The following is a 27,588-nucleotide window of genomic DNA, read 5'->3' as shown; positions in this document are numbered from 1 at the left end:
AGTTGTATCATATAGAAACACCAAATGCCCAAGATCAGAACAATCTACAAGAAGTATTGGATACAAGCCCAGTCCGTCAGAGCAAAAGCCCTCCCCACCAAACACATGTACAAGGAGCACAGTCACAAGAACGTAACATCCAGGTCATGCTCTCTTCTCACATCAGGAAGGTGGTACAGGAGCCTTCAATCCCAAATCACCTGGTTCAGGAACGATTATTACACTTCAACCAGGATCCTGAACCAGCAAGGATAATTTCACTCATCTCAACACTGAGATGATTCCACAACCTATGGACACAATTTTAAGGACTCTGCAACTCATGATCTCAATATTATTTATTTATCGATCTAGTTTTTTATTCATTCATTCAATTTATTTATTTGCAGAGTTTGTCTTCGAGAAAATGAATCTCAGGGTCGTATATGGTGACATTTATGCACTTTGATATTAAATTTACTTTGAACTCTGATCTCATAGGGTTGTTGGATATGGATCTGAATTGTCATTTTTCTTGTAGTTTAACTTTCTTTTGTTTTGTTTGCTTACATGTTTGTATAATCACCTGTTTGTAAATGTTCATTGGACTTTTAGTAAATTGTACTATAGCTGGTTTTGTAGTTTCTTAGCCTGTAAGCCTTATACTAACGGTAACATAAATCAAAGCTATCCTTGCCTTATAGGCTGTTCTTAGCAGAGAATTCCCTTATTTCTAGTGTGACTTAGTTTTCAATATATAAAGTACACCTGAATTCAAGCTGAATCAATATACATGCAAGCAGGTTTGATAGAGCTTTTGTGTGTGTGTGTGTGTGTGTGTGTGTGTGTGTGTGTGTGTGTGTGTGTGTGTGTGTGTGTGTGTGTGTGTGTGTGTGTGTGTGTGTGTGTGTGTGTGTGTGTGTGTGTGTGTGTGTGTGTGTGTGTGTGGGGGAATGAATTTGGCAGGGGAGTGGGAACCTGAGTGATAGGGTAGAGGATGGGGCAGTTGGTAGACAAGTAGATGCAGGATGCAGTGAGACTGTGAGGAAGGACAGGCAGGTGACAGGGCAAAACTGCACCTAGCGGGATGACTTGAAATGTCTCTTTATGTTAAATAGCAGGTTCAACAGTTGGTAAAAGGATAAAGTAAAAGGGAAGAAGAGGGCAGGAGAGCTTACAAAAGTCTCCAGAATAAAGAAAAAGACAAAAAAGTTCAGAAAGGTATAAGAATTTAACTTCCAGTAACATAGGGGCAAAATCAAAAAGGGTGATGGATACAGGACCAAAGGTGTTACATTTGAATACTCACAGTACACAGAAAAAGCTGGATGGTCTTGTAGTGCGATGGTGACATTGTGGGCATCACTGAGTCATAGCTGAAGGATGATCCCGATTGGGAGCTTAACATCCAAGGATACATCTTGTATTGAAAAGACAGGCAGGTAGGCAGAGGGGGTGGTGTGGCTCCGTTGATAAAAATAAATTAAATCAAATTCTTAGAAAGAAGTGATGAAGGACTAGAAGATGTGGAATGCCTGTGGGTAGGGTTAAGAAACTGTAAGGGAAAAAGACACTGATGGGAGTTATATTCAGGCCGCCAAACCGTAGCCAGGATGTGGGGTACAAATTACAACGGGAAATAGAAAAGGCATGTCAAAACAGCAATGGTGTGATAGTCATGGGGAAATTTCAATATGCAGGTAGATGAGAAAATCAGGCTTATGCTGGATTGCAAGAGATGGAATTTGTAGAACGCCTATGAGATTGATTTTTAAAGCAGTTTGTAGTAAAGTCCACAAGGGGGTTGTGTAATGAACCTAATTTGATTAGAGTTTAAGGTAAAGGCTGTGAACATGATATGATAGAATTCACCCTGGAGTTTGAGAGGGAGAAGCTAAAGTCACATGTATTATAGTAGAGTAAAGGGAATTACAGAGGCATTGGAGAGGGGCTGGCCAAAGTTGGTTGGAAGGGGTCACTAGCAGGCGTGATGGCAGAACAGCAATGGCTGGAGTTTCTGGAGAAATTGGGAAGTGGGAGGGCACAGGATAGAGACATCTCAAAGAAACAGCAGCTTTCTAAAGTGAGGAAGAGGCAAGTGTGGCTGACAAAGAAAGTCAAAGACAGCATAAAAGCAAAAGAGAGGGCATATTAACTATTTTGCCAAATATTCTTCTTCTGGACTACAATCATGGCAATCTGCAGCCTGGAATTTCTCTTTGGGAGATGTACTTTTGAATTGTCTAAATGATCTGCTGTTCTTGCAGTATCCCGAAGGATTTGGGGAACTGGACTCTCAAGAATTTAGGTACAGCCATTGCTGTCAGGGCCTGAGAGCAGGAAACAACCAAAGTTAGCTGCTTTAAGCGCTGAGTCAGATTTGAAAAGTTAATAGGGCAAAGTCGAGGTTGGAGGACCAATCTGTATTCAGCTCACTTCTACATGTCAGCCAAGATCCCCTCCAGAGCCTGTCTCCACTACCTGGGTTTGACCTGTGTCCCTCTCTTCTCGCTGCTACCCCTGGGCAGGTGGTGCAAGAGTTTTGGGCCCATGCCGTCAGGCTGGAGATCCACTATGGTCCTGCATGCACTCCTGGACCGCATGCACTCACCTCAATGCTGACCTGGCTCTGTAACTCGGGCCTCACTTTCGGGGTCTCTGCGGTTCATGTTCTACGTGTTATTTGTTTACTTGTTACTGTTTGCACAATTTGTTCTTTTTCACACATTGGCTGATTGACGTTCTTTGTTATGTGTTTTTGTTTGAGGATTTTACTGTGTTTCTTTGTCTTTTGACTGCCTGCAAGAAGATGAATTGTAAGGTTGTATACAGTATACGTACTTCAATAATAAATGCACTTAGAAGTTTGAATATAACAAAGCAAAAAGCAGTAGAGAGCTTTTAAAAACAAAAGGCAACTAAAAAAGCAATAGGGAGAGAAAAGGTGAAATATGAAGGTAAGCTAAACAATAATATAAAGGAGGATACAAAAAACTTTATCAGATATTGTCATCGGGTGGGCGTTGGGAACGGACCCAAATGAAAGACACAGACACTGAAGTACTAGGGAGAGGACTAGGTGTATCAAGAAAGCAAGGGAAGTGGGGAAGAAACGACACTGGACAAGACACAGGTCCTGGACTAGGACTAGAGTAGGAAAGTGGGACCTGGACGAGGAACTAGTAACCTGGACAAGGACTCCGAGCCAGAGACTGGACAGGGACCCGGAACCTGGGTCTTAACTCGGGCTCAGACTCCAGATCCAGGCGAGGACTAGACGTGGGGGCAGGACGCAGGACTCCAGGGCTGGACAAGGCCGTGAAGCTCAGACTTAGTCTTGATCGAGGGAGAGCAGGAATGCAGAGCCTAGGTCGAGGGAGAGCAGGAACACAGAGCCTAGGTCGAGGGAGAGCAGGAACGCAGAGCCTAGGTCGAGGGAGACCAGGGAGAGCAGGAACGCAGAGCCTAGGTCGAGGGAGAGCAGGAACGCAGAGCCTAGGTCGAGGGAGAGCAGGAACGCAGAGCCTAGGTCGAGGGAGACCAGGGAGAGCAGGAACGCAGAGCCTAGGTCAAGGGAGAGTAGGAACGCAGAGCCTAGGTCAAGGGAGAGCAGGAACGCAGAGCCTAGGTTGAGGGAGAGCAGGAACGCAGAGCCTAGGTCGAGGGAGAGTAGGAACGCAGAGCCTAGGTCGAGGGAGAGCAGGAACGCAGAGCCTAGGTCGAGGAAGAGCAGGAACGCAGAGCCTAGGTCAAGGGAGAGCAGGAACGCAGAGCCTAGGTCGAGGGAGAGCAGGAACGCAGAGCCTAGGTCAAGGGAGAGCAGGAACGCAGAGCCTAGGCCAAGGGAGAGCAGGAACGCAGAGCCTAGGTCGAGGAAGAGCAGGAACGCAGAGTCTAGGTCAAGGGAGAGTAGGAACGCAGAGCCTAGGTCGAGGAAGAGCAGGAACGCAGAGCCTAGGTCAAGGGAGAGCAGGAACGCAGAGCCTAGGTCGAGGAAGAGCAGGAACGCAGAGCCTAGGTCGAGGGAGAGCAAAGCAGAAGTGGGGAGAGGCATAGCTGGACACAGACACTAGCCCTGGACGAGACTAGGACTCAGGGCCTAGGCTACGACTTGGACACGGACACGGACTGGAACCTCCTCAGAGCCTAGGACTTGAGCACAGGAACACTGAGCCTTGGACTGGAGCACAGGAACACAGAACACAGAGCCGGGACCCCTCCTTGGGAACAGGACATAGGGCTGTGGCTTTACACAAAGTCAAGACTCCTCCTTGGGGACAGGATGTAGGGCCGGGACTCATACACGGACACTAAACACAAGGACACAAAGAGACAGTTCCAAGCTCAATGACAGACAGTTCCTACTGTTGGAGTGGCAAGGCTCCGGTCTCACTCCAGCGGCTGAACTTGACGACGATACAGGCGAGGTTGCCGGCAGGGCTCCAGGCCAGACTTCAGAGGGAAGGAAGGGAACTGTCCAGCCTCAGGGTAACAGCAAAGACGGCCTGACTTAACCAACAGAGGCAAGGACAGGAAGAGTCAGATCCCACCATAGGGTAATGGCAAGGATGGCCTGACTTACACAACGGAGGCGAGGACAGGATACCGACAAGACGAACCAACAACCACACTTCTTGTTTTATGGCGGTTGGCAACCCAGCTTTAAGGTGCATTACCACCACCTACTAGACTAGAGTGTGGATCGCTTGATAAACAGGAGGAATGAAAAGAATTTCATTCCCTAAATTCTATATAATAAACCAGAGTCTTTCAGATACTTCATGATATAGGTCGGTATTCCTCTTGAACTCCCACTTAAAATGTCTTCTATACCCACAGCAGTTTTTTTGTTTATTTTAAGCACTCCTATCATCTTCACTCTTTCTCTTTGATACTGCTTACATTTTATAAATACATGTTCAACTGTTTCTGGTTGATTACAGTATTCACACAACCCATTTGGGTGTTTCCCTATTTTATATAATGTGTAATTAAAACTTGTGTGTCCAATTCTTAAATGACTGATGATCACTACTATCTTTCTATGACCACCTGATATTCTTTGGTATCTGACTTGCCTTTGTTTTTTGTACAGTTGTCTCCCTGTTTCACTCTCATCCCAGTGCTCCTGCCATGTCTCCTCAATACGTGTTTTTATAATGCTTTTGAATTTTGCTTTGCTTAGAGGGATCTGGACCTCTATTATAGACGATTTGAGTGATTGTTTAGCTATAATGTCCACTTTTTCATTACCCTCCACACCACAATTAGCAGGAACCCAAAGGAAGCTTACTTCTACCCCATCTTTGGTCAGTGTATATAACACATAGAATCTCCAATAAAATATCCTGTCTACTTTCTGATTTTCTTGATTTGATAGAGATTAATGCAGACAAACTGTCTGAACAAATTACAACCTTTTTATAACATTATTTTCTTCTATCCAAGGTAATGCACTCAATATTGCCATTAATCCTGTTGTATACACTGATAAATGGTTTGATGTTCTTTTCCTAATGCTAGTTTTGTACTGAGGAATGTAGACTGCAATACCTGTGTGGCCAGACCTAGGGCAGCAACCACCCTCGAACCCAGGGCCACTTATATTCCAGCCCCAATATGAGAATCAGGTGCCTGTGATGAAGCCCAACTGAAACAACGGACAGCCAGATGACCCGGAGTCTGGAGTCCACGGACTGGACCGTGAACTGGAATGCACACCTCCCAGACCAGACCATGACAGATATATAGAGTAAAAAGAGAGGTGAGAGTGGATATCGGACCACTGGAAAATGACACTGGAGACGTAGTACTGGGGACAATGAAATGGTGGATAAGCCTAAGACGAATCAAGCTGAGGGAATTAACTCTGTACCACAGAGAGAATGCTGCACTGCTTGAGTGATGCAGCACTGTCAGATGGTAGGACTATAACGAAACCAGAAGGTGAGAAGCAGCCCAGGCAGATACGTGAGAAGGGGCTGCGGTCTCACATACTCCAGGTACATATGTACACTGTTTCTTTCAGCCCACAGAAGTGACAAGTGGCTCGGAGATCCGGATACCAAACTAGGGAACGTGCTGCAGTGCACCACTCCATACAGCAGCCACACCCCAGGTCCCCAATGTACCCTTGCACCCAGGAAGAAAGCCGATCACTGCAGTCAGTCAAAATGGTGGACAACGTATATGCAGCAGCCTGTACAAGGATCCCTCACCAGCATCTCTGTTTGTTGTTTGGGAGCGGCTCCTCGATAAGACTCTGCTGAGAGAGAACTGCATAGTCAGAGGGACTGGGTAAGAGAACATTGCACCATCAAAGGGACAGGGTTCACTGTCACACTGTCAGAGGGACAGTACTGAGGGAGTGTCACACTGTCAGAGGGACGGTACTGAGGGAGTGTCACACTGTCAGAGGAACAGTACTGAGGGTGTAACACACTGTCAGGGGACAGTACTGAGGGAGTGCCACACTGTCAGGGGACAGTACTGAGGGAGTGCCACACTGTCAGGGGACAGTACTGAGGGAGTGTCACACTGTCAGGGGGACAGTACTGAGGGAGTGTCACACTGTCAGAGGGACAGTACTGAGGGTGTAACACACTGTCAGGGGACAGTACTGAGGGAGTGCCACACTGTCAGGGGACAGCACTGAGGGAGTGTCACACTGTCAGAGGGACGGTACTGAGGGAGAGTCACACTGTCAGAGGGACAGCACTGAGGGAGTGCCACACTGTCAGGGGACAGTACTGAGGGAGTGCCACACTGTCAGGGGACAGTACTGAGGGAGTGTCACACTGTCAGAGGGACAGTACTGAGGGAGTGTCACACTGTCAGGGGAACAGTACTGAGGGTGTCTCACACTGTCAGGGGACAGTACTGAGGGAGTGTCAGACTGTCATAGGGACAGCACTGAGTGTCACACTGTCATAGGGACAGTACTGAGGGAGTGTCACACTGTCAGAGGGACAGTACTGAGGGAGTGTCACACTGTCAGGGGACAGTACTGAGGGTGTATCACACTGTCAGACTGACGGTACTGAGGGAGTGTCACACTGTCAGAGAAACAGTACTGAGGGTGTATCACACTGTCAGAGGGACAGTACTGAGGGAGTGTCACATTGTCAGAGAAACAGTACTGAGGGTGTATCACACTGTCAGAAGGACAGTAGTGAGGGAGTGTCACATTGTCAGAGGGGCAGTACTGAGGGAGTGTCACATAGTCAGAGGGACAGTACTGAGGGAGTGTCACACTGTCAGGGGACGGTACTGTGGGAGTGTCACACTGTCAGAGGGACAGTACTGAGGGAGTGTTACATTGTCAGAGGGGCAGTACTGAGGGAGTGTCACATAGTCAGGGGGACAGTACTGAGGGAGTGTCACACTGTCAGAGGGGCAGTACTGAGTGAGTGTCACATAGTCAGGGGACAGTACTGAGGGAGTGTCACACTGTCAGGGGACGGTACTGTGGGAGTGTCAGACTGTCAAAGGGACAGTACTGAGGGAGTGTCACACTGTCAGGGGACGGTACTGTGGGAGTGTCAGACTGTCAAAGGGACAGCACTGAGGGAGTGTCACACTGTCAGGGGACGGTACTGTGGGAGTGTCACACTGTCAGCGGACGGTACTGTGGGAGTGTCACACTGTCAGGGGACGGTACTGTGGGAGTGTCACACTGTCAGAGGGACAGCACTGAGGGAGTGTCACACTGTCAGCGGACGGTACTGTGGGAGTGTCACACTGTCAGAGGGACAGTACTGAGGGAGTGTCACACTGTCAGGGGACGGTACTGTGGGAGTGTCACACTGTCAGAGGGACAGTACTGAGGGAGTGTCACACTGTCAGGGGACGGTACTGTGGGAGTGTCAGACTGTCAAAGGGACAGCACTGAGGGAGTGTCACACTGTCAGGGGACGGTACTGTGGGAGTGTCACACTGTCAGCGGACGGTACTGTGGGAGTGTCACACTGTCAGGGGACGGTACTGTGGGAGTGTCACACTGTCAGAGGGACAGCACTGAGGGAGTGTCACACTGTCAGCGGACGGTACTGTGGGAGTGTCACACTGTCAGAGGGACAGTACTGAGGGAGTGTCACACTGTCAGGGGACGGTACTGTGGGAGTGTCAGACTGTCAAAGGGACAGCACTGAGGGCTGCTGCAGTATTGTAGATATGTTGCTGAGGCTTGTTGGGCCGGCAGTATTGTTGATAAGCCATTAAACCCAGGTGCTAATAAGTAACAGCATCTTTTTTAGGAGATTTGGTTTGTCACTGTACTGTCTAACAACCATTTACAGTTGTACTTTGGAAATACCCTGACAGGATGCATCGTGATGTGGTAAGATTATTCAATGCACAGGAATGTGAGAACCAGCAGAAAGGACTCTGCCTAATACATGAGAGGCACAGTGCTCCTCACAACTGGAAGTTTCTACAGGACTCTTTGCCTCAAGAAACCAACAACCATCATCAAAGATCCCCACCATCCAGGCCAGCCTCTCTTTTCACTGCTACTGTCTGACAACAGGTACAGAAGCCTGAAGTCCCACACAACCAGCTACTTCTCTTTCATTCCATTTCATTTGATTCTTTAACTAACTGCCTTATCATTACAGTTTAGCAATATTAGGATCACTTTTTGTTTTAGTTGTGTTCCTTCTTGTAACAATTGCTTAATTTATCTTTTTCCAGTGAATGCTATTATCTGATGCATGTGTCTGTGTTCCTGATACAAGTAGGTTTCTCATTGCAGACGTCAATAAGCTCTGACTACAGTGGAGAAAGGCAGCTGAGAACATGTCGTCAACTGGGCTACTCTGGGATTTTGCTGTCACCTCACTTATCAAAGTCTTATTTCGGGTGCAGTGATTGGAGAACACCAATCTACTAACTTTTTGTATTTCAGCATGTCGATGTCTCTCCTGCTGACCCTAACTACTTTTCATTTTAAAAGTTTTGTTTCTGATTGTTAATGTAAAGTTCTTCATTTTGTTGGCCGAATCAGCACATAGGAAGGTTGATTCAAGATCTGGCTGAGTAGTCCCACAACAACCTTTCACGGAATGTCAGCAAGACCAAGGAGCCTCAGGAGGAGGAAACCAGAGGTCCATGAGCCAGTCCTCATTAGGGGATCAGAGCTGGAGAGGGTCAGCAACTTTAAATTCCTCGGTGAGGAATCCCTCATTTCAGAGGATTGCTCTGGGGCCCAGTACGCAAGTGCAATTACTAAGCACAACAGTGCCTCTACTTCTTTGGAAGTTTGCAAAGTTTCTGCATGACACCTAAAACTTTGACAAACTTCTCTGGATGTGCCATGAAGTGTATATAGACTGGTTGCATAATGGCCTCGTATGGAAACACTAATTCCCATGAACAGAAAATTCTTCAAAAAGTAGTGGATATGGCCCTGTCCTTCACAGATGAAGCCCCTCCCATCATTGAGTATATCTACTTAGAGCACTGTAGTTGGAAAGCAGCATCCATCATCAAGGCTCCCCACTACCCAGATCATGCTCTCTTCTCACTGCTGCCATCAAGGAGATACAGAAGCCCCAGGACTCACGCCACCAGGTTCAGGAACAATTACTACCCTCAACCCTCAGGCTCTTGAATCAATGGGGATAACTTCACTCAACTTCACTTGTCCCATCACTGAACTGTTCCCACAATCTATGGACTCATTTCAAGGCCTCTTCATTTCATGTTCTCAATATGTATTGCCTATTTTTATTATTATTTAATTTTGTATTTGCAGTTTGTTGTACTTTGCATATTGGTTGTTTGTGCATTCTGTTGGGTGTAGTCTTTCATCAATTCTACATTTCTTGGATTTACTGTGTATGCCTGCAAGAAAGCAAATCTCAAAATTAACTTTGAATGCTCTAGATTTATTCTAATAAGACCGTAAGGCATAGGAGCAGAATTAGGCCATTCAGCCCATCAAACCTGCTCCACCATCTGATTATGGCTGATTCATTACCCCTCTGAAACCCATTCTCCTGCCTTCTCTCCGTTAACTTTGATGTCTTTACTAATCAAAAGCTTTCAATCTCCACTTTAAAAACCCAATGACTTTGCCTCCACAGCCGTCTGTGGCAATTAATTCCATAGATTCACCACCCTCCAGCTAACAAACTTTCTCATCTCTGATCTAAGGGACCCTTATATTATGAGGCTATGCCCTCTAGTACTATACTCTCTCACTAGGTCCATAATCCTCATCCTCTCCTCACCATAGTCTCATCGTAAGACTGTACATCAGAATCATCAGTGATCCACTTCAGCACCACGTCCTGAACCAGAGTAAAGAATTCCAGATTCGTCATCCTCTGCCCGAGGAAATTCCGGCTTATCTCAGTCCTGAAATGCCTACTCGTAATCCTGAGACTGGCCTTGGGCCCAGTTTCCTCTGCCCAGGGAAACGCTTGCTTAGCGCTGTAAGAGTCACCTCTCATCTATCTAACAGCTAGAGAACAGAGGCCTTCTGCCATCGCTCCGCCCAGCTGCCGGAGACAGCCATCGTTCGCATGTTTCGCCAGGTCGCTAGGATCAAGCCTGCTGCTGGGGAAAAGGCACGGTTGTGGTACCCCCGTCCCGGCCAGGTGCGGGGGGCCGAGTGGACGCTAGCCCGGACCCTGTGGTCGGGGACGTGGCCTTGTTGCTAAGGCCAGTTTCGCACGACAGGTGCGGCTTGGTTTGGCCCAGGGGCGCGGCCTAGTTCCATCACCCCGCCCGGGGCGCGGCCTAGTTCCATCACCCCGCCCGGGGCGCGGTTTCAGTTGATGGGGGCGGCTCCGATCGTGTCGCTCCGCCCGCTACCGATATTTCTTCACCTCTGCCACAGACCTCACGGTAATACTCTGGCGGAGCTAGGGTCTCGGCTCCGGCTCTGGCTCCGGGATGGCGGGCGCCGAGGCCGCGGTGCTGCGTTCCCCGGCTCTCCTGTGCGTCCTGATGCTGCTCGGGCTCCAGAGACCGGTGGCAGGAAGGGAGCTGAAATTCGTCAACCTGGTGAGAGCGGAACCGGGGAGGAGGAGGTAGAGGGAGGGAGGGAGGGAGGGAGGGAGGGGATGGGGAGGTGGTCTGACATAAAGAGCGAGAGATAATTAAATGCGTCAGAGATGTGTATAGGCTGAGGGAAGAAAACAAGGATTAATATTTTTTAAAAAAGGAATGATGGTGATGGAAGCCCACTGTAAATGAGTGGATAGGTTGGGAGTTTTTGTAGTGAGAAATTTAAGGGATGTGCGCATGATTATGATGGTCGAGAGAAGAATGCAAAATGATTTCTATTTGTGCAGTGTTCTGGATTTGAGGAAGTGTGACGGCCTAATATTTTTGAACTGCAGTCAGCTGCATGTGACCTAGTTGCATCTGTTGTCTACTGTGAAGTGCCCTTGAGGCGCTGCTCTGTTCGGTGCCTGTGCAGTGAACCTGGGGATGGGGTTCCAAGAGACAGAGCCAGTGATAATGAAGGAAATGCTGATATATTTTGAAGGGAGGATGGCATATCACCCGAAATGTACCCGATGCCCTTGTCTTCAACAGGCCAGGGAGGTGCTGTCACAGAAACCTAGGATGAGTAACTGTAGTGTGCCTTATGGCAGCGCAAATTGCAGCAAAATTGTATTAGTGGATGCCAACCGAGTGCACTGCTTTTGTCTGTAAGGGAAGTGCTGTTGGAGTAACTACGGGTGGAGATGTACGCAGTGCTGATGAGTTGTGCCGGAGTAAACGGGTGAATGTTGCTGAGATGCTTGGTTTCTGTCAGAGGGTTACTTGTCCAGGTACATGGAGTGTTTCCATAATGTTCTTTGTCTGGATGCTGGAAAGGCTCTGGGAAGCCAGGAGCTGAATTGCTTATCACAGGATGCCTCAGCCCTTGACTGACTCTTCTAACCACATAATTCCTGTTACCGCTCCCGATGAGTGATACTACTACTGCATGTCAAAGTTAGGTGCTTAGATTCTTTGTTACGATGGTGCTGGTGCAGTATGAACATCATTGGCTACAATTATCCATGCAAATGTTGCTACCTGGCTTTCATTATCTGAGGAGTTGCAAATGTAGATAATCGGTCTGACATCATCCCCACTTTGACCTTGTGAATGGAGATAAGAATTCTGATGAAGTGGTTGAAGATGGTTGGGTCTAGGATGCTGTCCTGAGGCTGGGATGATTCACTGCCAACAACCACACCATCTTGCCTTGTGTGGGGTAGGACACTGGCCAGTGAAATTATTACCCTCTGATTCTTGATTTCATTTTTGCTTTTTTACATCAGAATTATATAATTGTTGCACAAGAGAATGCATATGCTGGAATCTGGAGCAATGCACTGGGCCACTGAGTTCCTTCAGCTTTTTCTTTGTACAAATACTACCTTGATGTCAAGAGTATTTGCCTTCATCTTGTCTCAGGAATTCAATCTTTGGTCCATTCTTTGAAGGGGTTTGAGTGACTCTGACCTGCTTGTGCTGAGTGTTGGCGGGTTCTGTTGTTGTAGATTTCTTCCACAAGTTTGACTGTTGAGAATAGTGCCGGACTTGACTGTTCTTCGTTTTGTGGACTGTCCTCCCGATAGTTTGGTATGTGGTTCATAGAATCATTTGGCACAGAAAGAGGCCTTTGGCCCTGCTCATCCATGATGCCTATCTACACTCAGACTCAATACCCCTTCCTAGAAAGTCAAGCAAGCCTTCACCACTACCGCATCTGTGTCCCTATGTTTAGAGAGTTATCAACTTGCATTCCACAGGAAGATCCCCCTGAACATCAACTCTTCTAAGGTCTGGATAGATGACCCAAAATCCTGTACCTCACATATTTAGATTAAATTCTACCTGACCTTCCAGGCTGATTTATATATCTCTATATACTTGGGCAATCCTTGCTCTCTACAATGCCAATTTCTGTGTCATCAGCAAACGTACGTTGTTAATCATGTGACTTGTTTTTCACACAACTTATTTTTGTTGTTGATCACATGAACTGTCCTCCACTACCCTCTGCCTCTTATCATTAAATTAATTTTGGATCCAGTTCGCCAAAGCACCTGGGAACACGTGGTCTAACTTCCTGGATCACCCAGCCTTCATTAATTTTCTCCATACCTTCCTCAAAAGAAATTCAGTTGGTTTTGTGAGGCAATATTTCACTTGCGTAAAATCGTGCTGATTCCATGTAATTAGCCCCTGCTTTCCCAAGTGATCATAGATCCTGTCCTTAAGAATGTTTTCCAGTGGCTATCCTACTGTTGACATCAGGCACACCAGCCTGTGTTTATCCCACCTCCCCTTCTTCAATGTGGGAACAGTATTAGCTACCTTCCAGTCTTTGGGGGAGTTGTCCACCTTAATGTGAATCGATATTTGCAATGCTTCCTCTTTGTTAATGCAGATTGTACACATTACATCAAGGCTTTGTTCTTGAGGACTGCTTGCAACTTGATCGGTTTGCCAGCATCTCACACTTATCACATTACATCCTAGTGCTGCTTCTACTTCTCTTGGTTATTTCACTGTTGTCACTTGGATTTTTTTGCACAATTTCATTTACAACTACAATCTTGGCACCATTATGCTGTTTTGTAGAGATATTTATCATGTGTACAGTTTAGTCTGTAAGCTTCATATGAGGAAGGAATTTTGTTGCACCCTGGTTTATGTGACAATAAGTTTGGACCCAGAGAACAGAGGTTGTGGAGTCGTACAGCACTGAAACAGGCCTTTTGGTCCATTTCGTCTGTGGCATCCAACATGTTAATCTAAGTTAGTTTCACTGTCCGTATTTGGTCCTTGTTCCTCTAAACCTTTCCTAACCACATACCAGTTCTGGTATCTCTTAAATGCTGTTAATGTACCTTCCTCAACCACATCCTCTGGCAGTTTCATCGATATACACACCACTCTCTGCATGCTGAAGTTGTCCTTCATGTCCTTTTCAAATCTTTTCCCTCCCACCTTAATCCCATGTAGTCTGGTTCCTTTTCCCCTAAAGGAGAAAAAGCAATGTGCATCCACCCTATCCGTGTCCTTCATGATCTTATACAACTCTATAAGGCCACTTCTCATTCTCTTCTAGGACTGGAGTAATGATTCCAGCCTGCTCAACCTCTTCCAGTAATTCAGACCCTCACGTCATGGCAACATTTTTCTATATTTTCTTTCTGTCCTTTTTAGCTTTCTTATAATGAGGTAACCAAAATTGTATACAATACTCCAAATGTGACCTCACCATTGTGATGTACAACTCCAACATAAAGTCCCAGCACCTATGATGAAGGCTAGTGTGCCTGTTGCCTTCTTCACCACTCAGTCTACGTAAAGGGACCACATGCATGTACTCCTAGTTGCCCCTGTTCTCCAGGGCCCTGTTGTTCACTGTGAAAGTTTTACCCTGGGTTCACTCTGCAAGGGATAACATCTTGTACTTATCGACACTAAATGCCATTTGCCACTTCCCCAGCCACTCACCCATCTGATCAAGATCCCCCTATAATTTTTGGTAACCACCTTCACTCTGTAAGATAGCACCTGTTTTAGTGTTTAGTTTTAAGTCTCTTAAAAAACCCTATCGTATCAGCCTCCACCACCGTTGCAGGCAGCCCATTCCATGCACTCACTACTTTCTGCTTAAAAAAACTTAACCCTGACATCTCCTCTGTACCTACTTCCCAGCACCTTAAACTTGTGTCCTCTTGTGGCAGCCATTTCAGCCCTGGGAAAAAGCCTCTGACTATCCACAAGATCAATGTCTCTCATCATCTTATACACCTGTATCAGGTCACCTCTCATCCTCCGTCGCTCCAAGGAGAAAAGGCCGAGTTCACTCAACCTGTTCTCATAAGGCATGCTCCCCAATCCAGGCAACATCCTTGAAAATCTCCTCTGCACCCTTTCTATGGTTTCCACATCCTTCCTGTAGTGAGGCGACCAGAACTGAGCACAGTACTCCAAGTGGGGTCTGACCAGGGTCCTATATAGCTGCAACATTACCTCTTGGCTCCTAAATTCAATTCCTCGATTAATGAAGGCCAATACATCGTATGCCTTCTTAACCACAGAGTCAACCTGCATAGCTGCTTTGAGTGTCCTATAGACTTGGACCACAAGATCCCTCTTATCCTCCACACTGCCAAGATTCTTACCATTAATACTATATTCTGCCATCATATTTGACCTACCAAAATTAATCACTTCACACTTATCTGGGTTGAACTCCATCTGCCACTTCTCAGCCCAGTTTTGTGTCCTATCAATGTCCTGCTGTAACCTCTGACAGCCCTCCACACTATCCACAACACCCCCAACCTTTGTGTCATCATCAACCTTATTAACCCATCCCTTCACTCCCTCATCCAGGTCATTTATAAAAATCACGAAGAGTAAGGGTCCCAGAACAGATCCCTGAGGCACTCCCTGACAGACCTCCATGCAGAATATGACCCATCTACAACTACTCTTTGCCTTCTGTGGGCAAGCCAGCTCTGGACCCACAAAGCAATATCCCCTTGGATCCCATGCCTCCTTATTTTCTCAATAAGCCATGCATGGGGTACCTTAACAAATGCCTTGCTGAAATTCATATACACTACATCTACTGCTCTTCCTTCATCAATGTGTTATGGGTCTATCACAGATCCCAGTGGCACACTACTAGTCACAGGCCTCCAGTTAGAGAAACAAGCTTCACCACCCCTCTGCTTCCTACCAACAGAACGATTATGTATCCATATAGCTAGCAGATGAGTGAGTGAGGGGTGTTGCACTTTGGGAGTAAAACCAAAGATCAAGTCAGCCATATACAGTGAGTGGTAGCTCTGAATGTGCTGTAGAACAAAGGGAATGAATGCAAGTCCACAATTCTTTGAAAGTGCTGCCACAGGTAGATAGGGTCATAAAGAAAGCTTTTAGCATGTTGGTCTTCATAAATCAGGGCACTGAATACAGGAATTGGGATGGTATGTTGAAGTTGTACAAGACATTGACGATACTGAATTTAGAGTATTATGTGCAGTTTTGATCACTTAAGCTTGAAAGAGTGCAGAGAAAATTTGCAAGGATGTTGCTGGAACTTGATGACCTGACGTACAGGGAAAGGATGGATCAATTAGAACTTTATTCCCCGGAGTGCAGGAGAATGAGGGGATAGATAGGATGAATGCATGCAGGCTTTTTCCTCTGAAGCTGGGTGAGACTATAACTAGAGGTCATGGTGAAAGGGGAATCTGAGTGATGATTTCCTCAGAGGGTGATCTGAATGTGGAACGAGTTGCCAGTGGAAATGTAAATGTGGCTTCAATTGTAACATTTGGATAGGTACATGAATGGGAGGGGTATGGCCCAGGTGCAGGCCGACGGGACTGGCAGGAGATCGGGTTAGATATGTTGAAGTGTCCTGTTTCTGTGCTGCAGTACTGACTCTCATTTGAAACAGGAAGCAGTGGGATCAGCAGGACCAAGCTGTCCCAAGTGTCAGTCTTTTAGGTAAAGTTAATTGTAGAGTTCAAGGTGCAGCAGAGTAGTTGCCAGTTTACACAAATTGCCTCCATAGAGATTTCTAGCAGCATGCAAAACTCTGACCTTTGCGTGAGTTGTCTTTGAAGTACACATGTGTTTGGCTTGTGACTATCAAACAATTGTGTCATCACTTTACTGGAATTGCTGAACCGACCAATACAGAAGGATTGAGGTTTTTTGTTTACTCCTGAAAACTTATTAGGCATACAAGCAGTTTCAGCGACAGGTTACTGTCGATGCAATGCTCCTCAGACAGGATGAAGAGGTCAATACTCCCCAATGCCATTAGGCTTTACAATTCAACTGCCAGGACTTAAGAACTTTTTTTAAAGCTATTATTAATGCTTTTTGAGTTAGTGATTTAGATGCATATCATATTATTACTGAGTTAAGTATTGTATGTAATGAGTTTTTGCTACAACAAGTGTATGGGACATTGGAAAAAATGTTGAATTTCCCCATGGGGATGAATAAAGTATCTATCTATCTATCTATCTATCTAAGTACATTTTTGAAGGGGGAGGGGGAGGGGGAGCTTCCTTGATCTGACAAGGAAAGGCCCATAGCTCATTGCATTATATTTAGAAGTTGCCTGGGTGATGGGACCAAAGAGATGCCCAGTGATGGACTGTACAGTCAGTTTTGAATGAGCTTTTGAATTTTGAATCAGAAAATTATCAGCCATCATGAAAGAGGAACAAGAAACTAGGCTGTCAGTTCATGGTATTGCAGGAGGTTTGCAAGTGTCTGCAAATTTTTAAACAGTGAGTGCAAAACTTGTTGAATGAGTCAACATCCTTCTTGGGGAACATCCTTCTTGATATGGATGTGATGGGAAGTGAGAGGACCTCAATACAATAGCTATCACTAAAGAGGTAGTGCTGAGCAAACTTGTGAGCCTGAAGCTAGACAAGTCCCCTGATCCTGATGGAATGCATCCCAGGGTATTGAAAGAAATGGCAGAGATTATAATTGAGGCTTTGCTGATAATTTACCAAAATTCTCTGGACTCTGGGCAGGACCAGCAGATTGGATGATGGCGAATGTTAAGCCACTGTTCAAAAAAGGATGTAAGCAAAAGGTAGGTAACTATAGGCCCGAAACGTCGACAGCGCTTCTCCCTATAGATGCTGCCTGGCCTGCTGTGTTCCACCAGCAATTTGTGTGTGTTGTTGTAACTATAGGCCAGTTAGTTTAACGTCTGTAGTTGGGAAAATTCTTGAAGCTATCATTAAAGAAGAAATAGTGAGGCACCTGGAAAGAATGCAGATGCAGCATGGATCCAGCAAAGGCAGGTCCTGTTTGACAAACTGGAGTTCTTAGTGGCTATACCAAGCGTAGTGGGTCGAGGGGAACAGATGGACGTTATTTACTTGAATTTCCAGAAGGTGATCGATAAGGTGCCACATAAAAGACTTGTACATAAGATAAGGATGCAGAGTTGGGGGTGATGTATTAGCATGGATAGAGGATTGGTTAACCAACAGAAAGCAGAGAGTTGGGATACATGGATGTTTCTCTGGTTGGCAATCGGTGAGCAGTGTGCTTCAGGGATCGGTGCTGGGCTCGTGACTGTTCACAATGTACATTAACAATCTGGAAGAGGGGACTGAGTGTAGTGTATCTAAGTTCGCTATTGACACTAACTTGAGTGGAAAAGCAAATTGTGCAGAGAATATGGAGAGTCTGCAGAGAGATATAGATAGGTTAAGTGAGTGGGTAAGGGTTTAGCGGATGGAGTACGATATTGGTAAATGTGAGGTCATCCACTTTGGAAGGAAAAATGGAAGATAAAATTATTATTTAAATGGTAAAAGATTGCAGCATGCTGCTGTGCAGAGGGTTTTGGGAGTGATTGTGCATGAATCACAGAAGGTTCATTTGTAGGTGCAGCTGGCCAAGAAGAAGGCAATGGGATGTTGGCCTTCATTGCTAGAGGGATTAATTTAAGAGCAGGGAGGTTATGCTGCAACTGTACAGGGTACTGGTGAGGCTGCACCTGGAGTACTGTGTGCAGTTCTGGTCTCCTTACTTGAGGAAGGATATACTGGCTGTGGAGACGGTGCAGAGGAGGTTGACTAGGTTGATTTCGGAGATGAGGAGGTTAGACTATGAAGAGCGATTGAATCACCTGGGACTGTACTCACTGGAATTCAGAAGGATGAGAAGAGAGCTTATAGAAACATATAAAATATGAAAGGGATAGATAAGATAGAGACAGGAAAGTTGTTTCCACTGTTGGTGAGACTAGAACTAGGGAACATGGCCTCAAGATTTGGGGGATTAAATCTAAGGGGACTGAAGCTGGTCTGGGAACCCGATGGCTGTAGTGAGTCCGCAGCTGTGTAGCCAGTTCAGTGCTGCAGCAGGGCAATGGCTCCTGAACCTGGCGACATGGGATCCAAGATTTCCGTAGCTCCCACGTGGTGTAGTAGTGAGAAACATAGAAAACCTACAGCACAATACAGGCCCTTTGGCCCACAAAGCTGTGCCAACCATGTCCTTACCTTACAAATTACCTAGGGTTACCCACAGTCTCTTTTTCTGAGCTCCATGTACCTATCTAAAAGCCTCTTAAAAGACCCTATTGTATTCGCCTCTACCACCGTCGCCAGCAGCCCATTCCACGCACTCACCATTCTCTGCGTAAAAAAACTTCCCCTGACATCTCCTCTGTAGCTCTGTTTCTCTAGGACAAGCCATCTCTTTGACTCCGATGCTCTCCTTGTTCTTAAAGTATAAGTAGCTTGTGCAGTAACATCCAAAATCAAGGATATCACTTAGCCTCTTGTCCCATTGGCCTCTCACATACCTGACCTTTTGCCTGTTCCCTCACCTCCCTCCCATCTTATTCACATCTAAATCCCCACTGTCTGCTTACCAACAGAAATAAGGAGCTCATGTGGATCACTCAAGCCTGCTTCACCATTTCATAAGCCATAGCTGATCCGATTGTAACGTCTAATTCACCTGTTGAAACCTTTCACCTCATTCAAATGTTCAAAGGCTCTTTACTTTCCTCAACAGTATTGAAGTACCCGTAGATTCCGGACTACAGAGCGCACCTGATTAAAAGCCGCAGGCTCTAATTTTAGAAAGAAAATCAATTTTTTACTTGTACAGGCCGCACCAGATTTTCGGCCGCACCAGATTTTCGGCCGCAGGTGTCCCACGTTGTAATATGAGATATTTACACAGAAAGATATTACACGTGAGGATTTTTTAACTTTTAATTAAATCCATATGGTAACATAAACAAATACATATTGCAAATGCTTTTTTTCGAACCGTGCCTGTAACGCGGCTACTTTTAAATATACGTTGCGTATACTTTTTTACTGAACAACATTCCAATATCTCCTAACGACTGGTAAAAAATATATATACTGCAGCCTACCAGGAAAAGTTATTGATCGCCTTTAACTTAAAAGCAGCGTTTTCGCTCTGCCGCTCCGCCGCTCCCCCCCGCCGTCCCGTTTATCGCAAACCGGCATTTTTCCCACAAGACGCGGCGAAACCGGGTGTGACGTCATAGCATCCCGCGATGTAGTACAGAAAACAAATATAGTTAAAACTCTTCTAACTTTAACTAGAAAATGAATTACTAAGCGAAAATATTATAAACTAAATAACTGCCATAAAGGCAGCACAATGCTTTTCTTCGAGTGTTTTCCATGTTGATGAGGGTGAGTACAAATGACTGATTTACAATAATTTAATTGTGAAAGTGCGCTTGATTTATCGTATAATTTCATTGGACCTCTGTGAACTACTCATCAATTTTATTGGTCTACTGTTACGAGGCAAAATGTTTACGAGGCGGCATGAAAAAAATCATGCATTAGCCGCTCCGTATTAAAGGCCGCAGAGTTCAAAGCTGTTCAAAATGTGGGAAAAAAGTAGCGGCTTAAAATCCGGAATCTACGGTACCTTTGACTTTGAGGGATTGCTTTGGAAGGTTTTGTTGGTTGGGCCAAGAATTGCATTTGGAATTGGATCTGGTTTATAATTGTCACGTGTACAGTGAAAAGCTTGACTTTCATACTGTTCCCAGTGCACTGGGGAAGAACAAGGTAACTCAGTAGCACTACAGAACAAAGTGTAATACCTACAGACAAAGTGCAGTGCATGTAAGCAATAAGGTAATAAGGACTCTTTCCAACTTACAGTGTTATGAGCTTTGGCTTCAACTAGTGCACTCTTTATGGAATTCCATAAGGGTTTTATTGCTTGCCTCAACAGCTTCAGACTAAAATGTCCTTGAACAGGAGGCCAATAAATTTGCTTGTTATGCCAAAGAATTGGATTTCAGTGCCAAGATCTTTTGTCTTCAGCTAGTACGCTCTTTATTAAATTCCAGAAGGAGTTGGTTCTCAACAGGGGTTACCAACTTTTTTGCACCGTGGACCGGTTTAATATTGACAGTATTCTTGTGGACCGGCCAAGGGTGTGGGGGCGGTGTGGGTGTTAATCACGACCGGAATATAGGTGGTAAGTTACTTATGAGTGGCTAATACACTCAATTTCATTTCTAAAAGGGTTTATCTAACGAATTTAATATTAAACACAGAGCATATTTTCTTCGCATGAATATAGTGATAATTCAATTATAACTCACTTGTAAGTCAATAGCATCATAACATTTTAAGTAACGTTTGGATATTAAACACACAGCGCATATTTTCATTGCAACACACCAGTGAGAGGTCAAGGTAAGGACTGGAGGTCCCCATACTAAGGCCGTGGCGGTCGCAGTCGGGAGAGAGCGACCGACTGAGCGAGGAGTGCAACGGCGCGTGCCTGCCCCTCTGTATCTATCGGCCGACAAAAGTTTGGCTCAAGGGATGACTTTCAGTAGCGCAGCGAGGTAGCCCTGAGCCCGAATTAGGTTGTCTGTGAATATTTTAGCACCAGGTTCCCCACGAACATTTGGTGTGCTGAACAGGTTCAGAGGCGGTGCCCATCTGTCTGCGCTCCAGGCCAGTAAGGCTGGTTACCCGAGGCCAACCAGTGATTCCTCGCACGAGGGTATCTTTGCGTTTAGGCGACTGATGACCTTGCATGGGTAATGACCTCGCGTGCATTCAAGTTCAACAGGGAATGAGGAAAGGTGCGGCTGACTCGTATCGTTTCATATCGCCAAATCATATCATTTCCTTACGGCCTGGTAGCACATGCTTTGCGGCCTGGTGGTTGGGGACCGCTGCTCTGTAATGCCCGTAGGCGTACCCCTTTGTGGAAGTCAGTCCAAGGTAGGACTCCCATAGTGAATGGTAGGGCCTTGGGGAGTTTTGTGGTACAGAGATACAAAGGAGTACTTAGTTCCTGAGAAGTGACGACACAGATAGGTGGTGAAGAATGCATTTGGCAGTCTAGTCTTCATTTGTTAGGGCATTGAGCATAAAAGCTGGGAATTATGCTGATTTGTACAAGATGTAAGCAATGTTGCACCTGAAGGATTGTGCACAGTTAATGGGGAAGACATCATTAACCTGGAAATATTGCAAAGAAGGTTTGTGAGAATGTTACTAGGACTTTTGGGCCTGAGTGAGTCAGGCTAGAACTTTATTCCTTAGAATGTAGGAGGCTGAGAGGTGACCTAGAGGTGTATAAAATTTTGAGCGGTCTAGATAGATAGATAGATAGATAGATACTTTATTCATCCCCATGGGGAAATTCAACTTTTTTCCAATGCCCCATACACTTGTTGTAGCAAAACTAATTACATACAATACTTAACTCAGTAAAGAATATGATATGCATCTAAATCACTATCTCAAAAAGCATTAATAATAGCTTTTAAAAAGTTCTTAAGTCCTGGCGGTAGAATTGTAAAGCCTAATGGCATTGGGGAGTATTGACCTCTTCATCCTGTCTGAGGAGCATTGCATCGATAGTAACCTGTCGCTGAAACTGCTTCTCTGTCTCTGGATGGTGCTATGTAGAGGATGTTCAGAGTTATCCATAATTGACCATAGCCTACTCAGCGCCCTTCGCTCAGCTACCGATGTTAAACTCTCCAGTACTTACACGGTACTTTTTCCAGAGAAAGAAGACCATAGCTAGAGGGCCTAGAGTTATGAGAAGGGGAAGATTTAAAACGGATCTGAGAAGCAACTTATTGATGCAGAGATGGTGGGTATATGGAATGAGCTGCCAGACGAAGAGGTTGGGCAGGCGCAGTAACATCATTGAAGACACATTTAGGTAAAGGCATGGGTAGGATGGGTATAGAGTAGGGGTTCCCAACCTTTTTTAAAATGCGTGGACCAATATAATTAACGAAGGGGTCCACGGACTCCAGGTTGGTAACACCTGGTGTAGTGGGGTATGGATAGACAGACAGACATACTTTATTGATCCCGAGGGAAACTGGGTTTCGTTACAGCCGCACCAACCAAGAATAGTGAAGAAATATAGCAATATAAAACCATAAATAATTAAATAAAAATAAGTTAATCATGCCAAGTGGAAATAAGTCCAGGACCAGCCTATTGGCTCAGGGTGTCTGACAGTCTGAGGGAGGGCAGATGCAGACAAATGGGACTAGCTTAGATGGGCACCTTGGTAGGCATGGACACATTGGGCAGATGGGCTTGTTTCATTGTGACACTGTCCACAGTGAGCCTCCCTCTGAAAATCCATGCCAGTGATTTCTAGTTCACTGGGAACTTTCAGCATTTTCTGACTCTGTCTTTAATTTATAGACTTCAGTGATTTTCATACAACTGGTGGTAAACCAGTTGATCTGGTCCTCTTGTCCTTTGTAAACAGAGTATGCATACCTAATCTTCCAACCTAATGGAATAGATCCAAAGTGGAGAAATTGACACTTTAGTCAGAGTATCTACAATGTTCTTGTTTAACAACCTTTCCTTTAATCCCAGTAAAACAAAAGAGCTGGTCATTGACTTCAGAAAAGGGGTGGTGCACCTGCCTGTATCAACAGTGTCGAGATTGAGAGGGTTGAGAGCTAGGCGTCCAACCAGTTTGCTGTCACAGTCAAGAAAGCTTACCTCTACTTCCTTAGGCTAAAGAAATTTGGCATGTGCCCATGGCACATGATGATGCACCATAGAAAACATACTGTTTCGATGCATAATGGCTTCGTATGGTAATTGTTTGACTGCAAGAAAATGCAGAGTTGTGGACACAGTTTGGCGTATCATGAGCTCAAACCTCCACTCTGGGGATTCAAAGTTCAAAGTAAAATTATTATCTAGGAATGTGTATGTCACCATTCATTTTCTTGCAGGCTTTCATAGTAGAACAAAGAAATACAATAGAATCAATGAAAGATCCACACTCAAAGACTGACAAATGACCAATATGCTACATACCAAATGAGCAAATATGATAAAACTGAATGAATAATGCTGAGAACAGGAGTTGATAGATAGATAGATAGATAGATACTTTATTCATCCCCATGGGGAAATTCAACTTTTTTCCAATGTCCCATACACTTGTTGTAGCAAAACTAATTACATACAATACTTAACTCAGTAAAGAATATGATATGCATCTAAATCACTATCTCAAAAAGCATTAATAATAGCTTTTAAAAAGTTCTTAAGTCCTGGCGGTAGAATTGTAAAGCCTAATGGCATTGGGGAGTATTGACCTCTTCATCCTGTCTGAGGAGCATTGCATCGATAGTAACCTGTCGCTGAAACTGCTTCTCTGTCTCTGGATGGTGCTATGTAGAATCCTTGAAAGTGAGTCCATAGGTTGTGGAATCAGTTCAGAGTTGAGGTGAGTGAAGTTATCCATGTTGGTTCAGGAGCCTGATGGTTGATGGGTAATAATTGATGGTGGTGTGAAACGTCAGGCTCCTCTACTTCCTTCCCGATGGCAGCAGTATGAAGAGAGCATGTCTTGGATGGTGGAGCTCCTCGATGACAGATGTTGCTTTCTTGTGACAGTGCTTCTTGTAGATGTGCTCCATTGTGGGGAGAGCTTTTCCTGTGACGGTCTGGGCTGCATCCACCATTTTGTAGGCTTCTCCATTCTTGGGTATTGGTGATACTGTACCAGACTATGATACAACCAGTCAGTGTACTCTTCACTGTGCACCTACAGAAGTTTGTCAAAGTTTTAGATGAATTGCCGAATCTGTGCAAACTTCTAAGAAAGCAGAGGTGCTGCTCTGTTTCTTTGTATTGGCAGTTACGTGCTAGATCCAGGACAGATCCTCTGATATGATAACACCAAGGAATTTAAAGTTATTGACCTAATCCACCTCTGATCCCTTAATGAGAACTGGCTCGTGGACCTGCGGTTTCTCCCTCCTGCAGTCAATAATCAGCTCTTTGGTTTTTCTGACTTTGAATGAGAGATTGTTGTTCAATCTCCCTCCTATACTGCAATTCATCACCGCCTTTAATTTGGCCAAAAAAAGTGTTGCCATCAACAAACTTAAATATAGCATTGGGGCTCTACTTAGCCTCACAGTCATAAGTATAAAGTGAGTAGAGCAGAGGGCTAACCACACAGCCTCGTGGTGCACCAGTGCTGATGATGATTGTAGAGGAGATGTTGCAAATCTGAACTAACTGGGGTCTGCAGATGAGGAAATTGAGCATCTAGTTGCACATGTAGTTGTTGAGGCCCAGGTCTTGGAGCTTATTGATTAGTTTTGATCGTGTTGAATGCAGAGCTGTATTCAATCAAGAGTATCCTGATGAATTCATCTTCACTGTCCAGAGTTTGAGTGAAGAGCCAATAAACTGCTTTGGACTTGTTGTGACGGTAGGCAAATTGCAATGGACCCAAGTCACTCCTCAGGCAGGAATTGATGTGCTTCATGACCAGTCACTCAAAGCACTTCATCACAGCGGTGTTAACTGATTATAGGCAATAGTCACTGAGGTAGACTCTATCTATACTTCTCACTGACTTAGTAAAGCAGCTAGCATAATCAAAGGCCCCAGCCACTGCAGATATTCTCTCTTCTCCACTCTCCCATCAGACAGAAGATGTAAAAGTCTGGAACCATGGACCACAAGGCTTGAGGACAACTTCTATCCTGTTATCAGATGCTTGAATGGACCTGTTGTATGATGAGGTGGACTCTTGACCTCACAGCTTGCCTCATTATGATCATTTACCTGCAGTGCACTTTCTCAGGAGTGTTTACACTTTATTCTGCGTTGTTACTGTTTTACCTTTCTAGCTCAATGCACTGTGTGATGATTTGATCTGCATGAGCAGTATACAAGACAAGCTTTTCACTGTCTTAGTACATGTGACATTAATATGTGTGGCATGGTATTGTGGTGGTTAGCTCAATGTTTTACAGTACAGGCGACCCAGGTTCAATTCCAGCTGCTGCCTGTAAGGAGTTTATATGTTCTTCTCTCACAGTCCAAAGACTACCGGTTGGTAGGTTAATTGGGCATTGTAAATTGTCCCGTGATTAGGTTAGGTTAGGGTGATCAGGGTTAGGGATTGCTGGGCTTGACAGGCCTATTTCATGCTGTAACTCAATAAATAAATTAATTAACAAATAAATAACAAACCGATATCAATACATCTATGGTGTCTGCCAATGGGGGATCTAAAAGGGAATTGGATAATGGAGGAGACTGTTCAGACATTCACCCTTCTTCTGCAACTGATTGTTCTGACTGGATGAAATAAACACTCAGTGTGAAGGAACTAGACTAAAATGATGATTCTTTTGAAAATCAAGTATGGACATGATAGTTCCTGCTGTAAGATACTGTAAAGAAGGTCATTGGAGATAATTTTCTGTCTAAGCTGAGGATGGTAAAAGTTTTGAAGTAGCAGGAAAATAGTGGGAGATGTAATGGGAGTGCAATTGGAAACAAGACTTAATAAGCAAGCATTATCACCAGCAGCAGGAAGACAGGATTTTGTGAATGGTGGAAGAGAATATAGATAAGGAGCATTGTTGGCCCGATTAGCTTTCCCTATAACATACCATTCTATAAGCTTTTTAAAAGGGGGAATTTACCAGTTTACCAGTTATGAAGCTTCTGCTGTAAAATGCATTGTGCAGAGGGGATTTTAAATTTGCACATTAGAATAATCCAACCCCTGCTCCACTCACTTTACACCTATCAAAATGTGGCTAAGTACCATTCCAACACCATATACAAGTTTGCTGATGACACCACTGTTGTGGGCTGTATCAAAGAGGGTGATGAATCAGTGTACAGGAGGAAGATTGAAAATTTGACTAGAGCTGGAATGGGTCAGTAACTTTAAATTCCTGGGTGTCACTATCTCCGAGGACCTGTCCTGGACCCATCATATAAATATTATTGCAAAGAAGGCATGACAGTGCCTCTACTTCCTCAGGAGTCTGCAGAGGTTGAGCATGTCATCAAAACCCTTGGTAAACTTCTGTGGATGTGGGGTGGAACGTGCTTGTCTGGCTGCATCATGGCCTGGCATGAGAACGCCAATCCTCTGAGCGGAAAATCCTACAAAAGTTAGTAGACTAGGCCCAGTACATCACGGGTAAAACCCTCCCAGCCATTGAGCACATCTACGTGAAACGTTGCTGTAGAAAAGCGGCATTTATCATCAAAGATCCTCACTATCCAGGCCATGCTTTTTTTCTCACTGCTACCGTCAGCTTGAAGGTACAAGAGCCTCAGGACTCGCACCACTAGGTTCAAGAGCAGTTACTACCCCTCAACCATCAGACTTTTAACTCATTCTATTTCTGGTGTCCCCACAACTGATGGTCTCACGTTAAGGACTCTGTATCTTGTTATTTCACGCTCTCATTATTTATTTATGTTTGCATTTGCACAGTTTGTTGTTCATTGATCCTGTTTACAGTTACTGTTCTATAGATTTGCTGTGTATGCCCGCAGGAAAAAGAATCTCAGGCTTGTATGTGGTGACATGTATGTACTCTGAGAATAAATTTTGCTTTGAAATTTGAGTTGCCTCTAAATTGCTCAGCCTGACTACATTCTTGACACAGCATTCAGCTCTTCATCCATATGGAAGGCAAACAGATTTGAATACAAAGAGTATAGAGTGTGTGTAGCCATTCACAGCTGGGTTTAGCTGCACTGTAGGGTGCTGCAAATGCTGTTTTAGTTTGCT

At 45.0% G+C, this 27,588-nt stretch overlaps 1 protein-coding gene across 2 annotated transcripts in view; it reads left to right on the top strand.

The window, feature by feature from the left end:
• The first annotated feature begins 10,516 nt into the window (after window positions 1–10,516).
• The window catches only part of acp2 (acid phosphatase 2, lysosomal), a 74,453-nt gene continuing 57,381 nt past the window's right edge, over window positions 10,517–27,588 (top strand). Inside the window, exon 1 of one of the 2 annotated variants that reach the window (XM_073049090.1) lies at window positions 10,517–10,662. Coding sequence is in view for 1 of the 2 variants with exons in the window: in XM_073049088.1 (XP_072905189.1) it covers window positions 10,879–10,989 (111 nt within the window). In the remaining variant the exon portion in view is untranslated. Of the gene's footprint in view, window positions 10,663–10,770; window positions 10,990–27,588 lie in introns of those variants that run through there. The other variant, XM_073049088.1, reaches the window with a different exon arrangement.

This window comes from Hemitrygon akajei, chromosome 6 (assembly GCF_048418815.1).
Source record: "Hemitrygon akajei chromosome 6, sHemAka1.3, whole genome shotgun sequence".
Taxonomy (NCBI): domain Eukaryota; kingdom Metazoa; phylum Chordata; class Chondrichthyes; order Myliobatiformes; family Dasyatidae; genus Hemitrygon; species Hemitrygon akajei.
The sequence above is the reverse complement of the archived record's forward strand: the minus strand, read 5'-3'. Positions and strand labels throughout refer to the sequence as shown.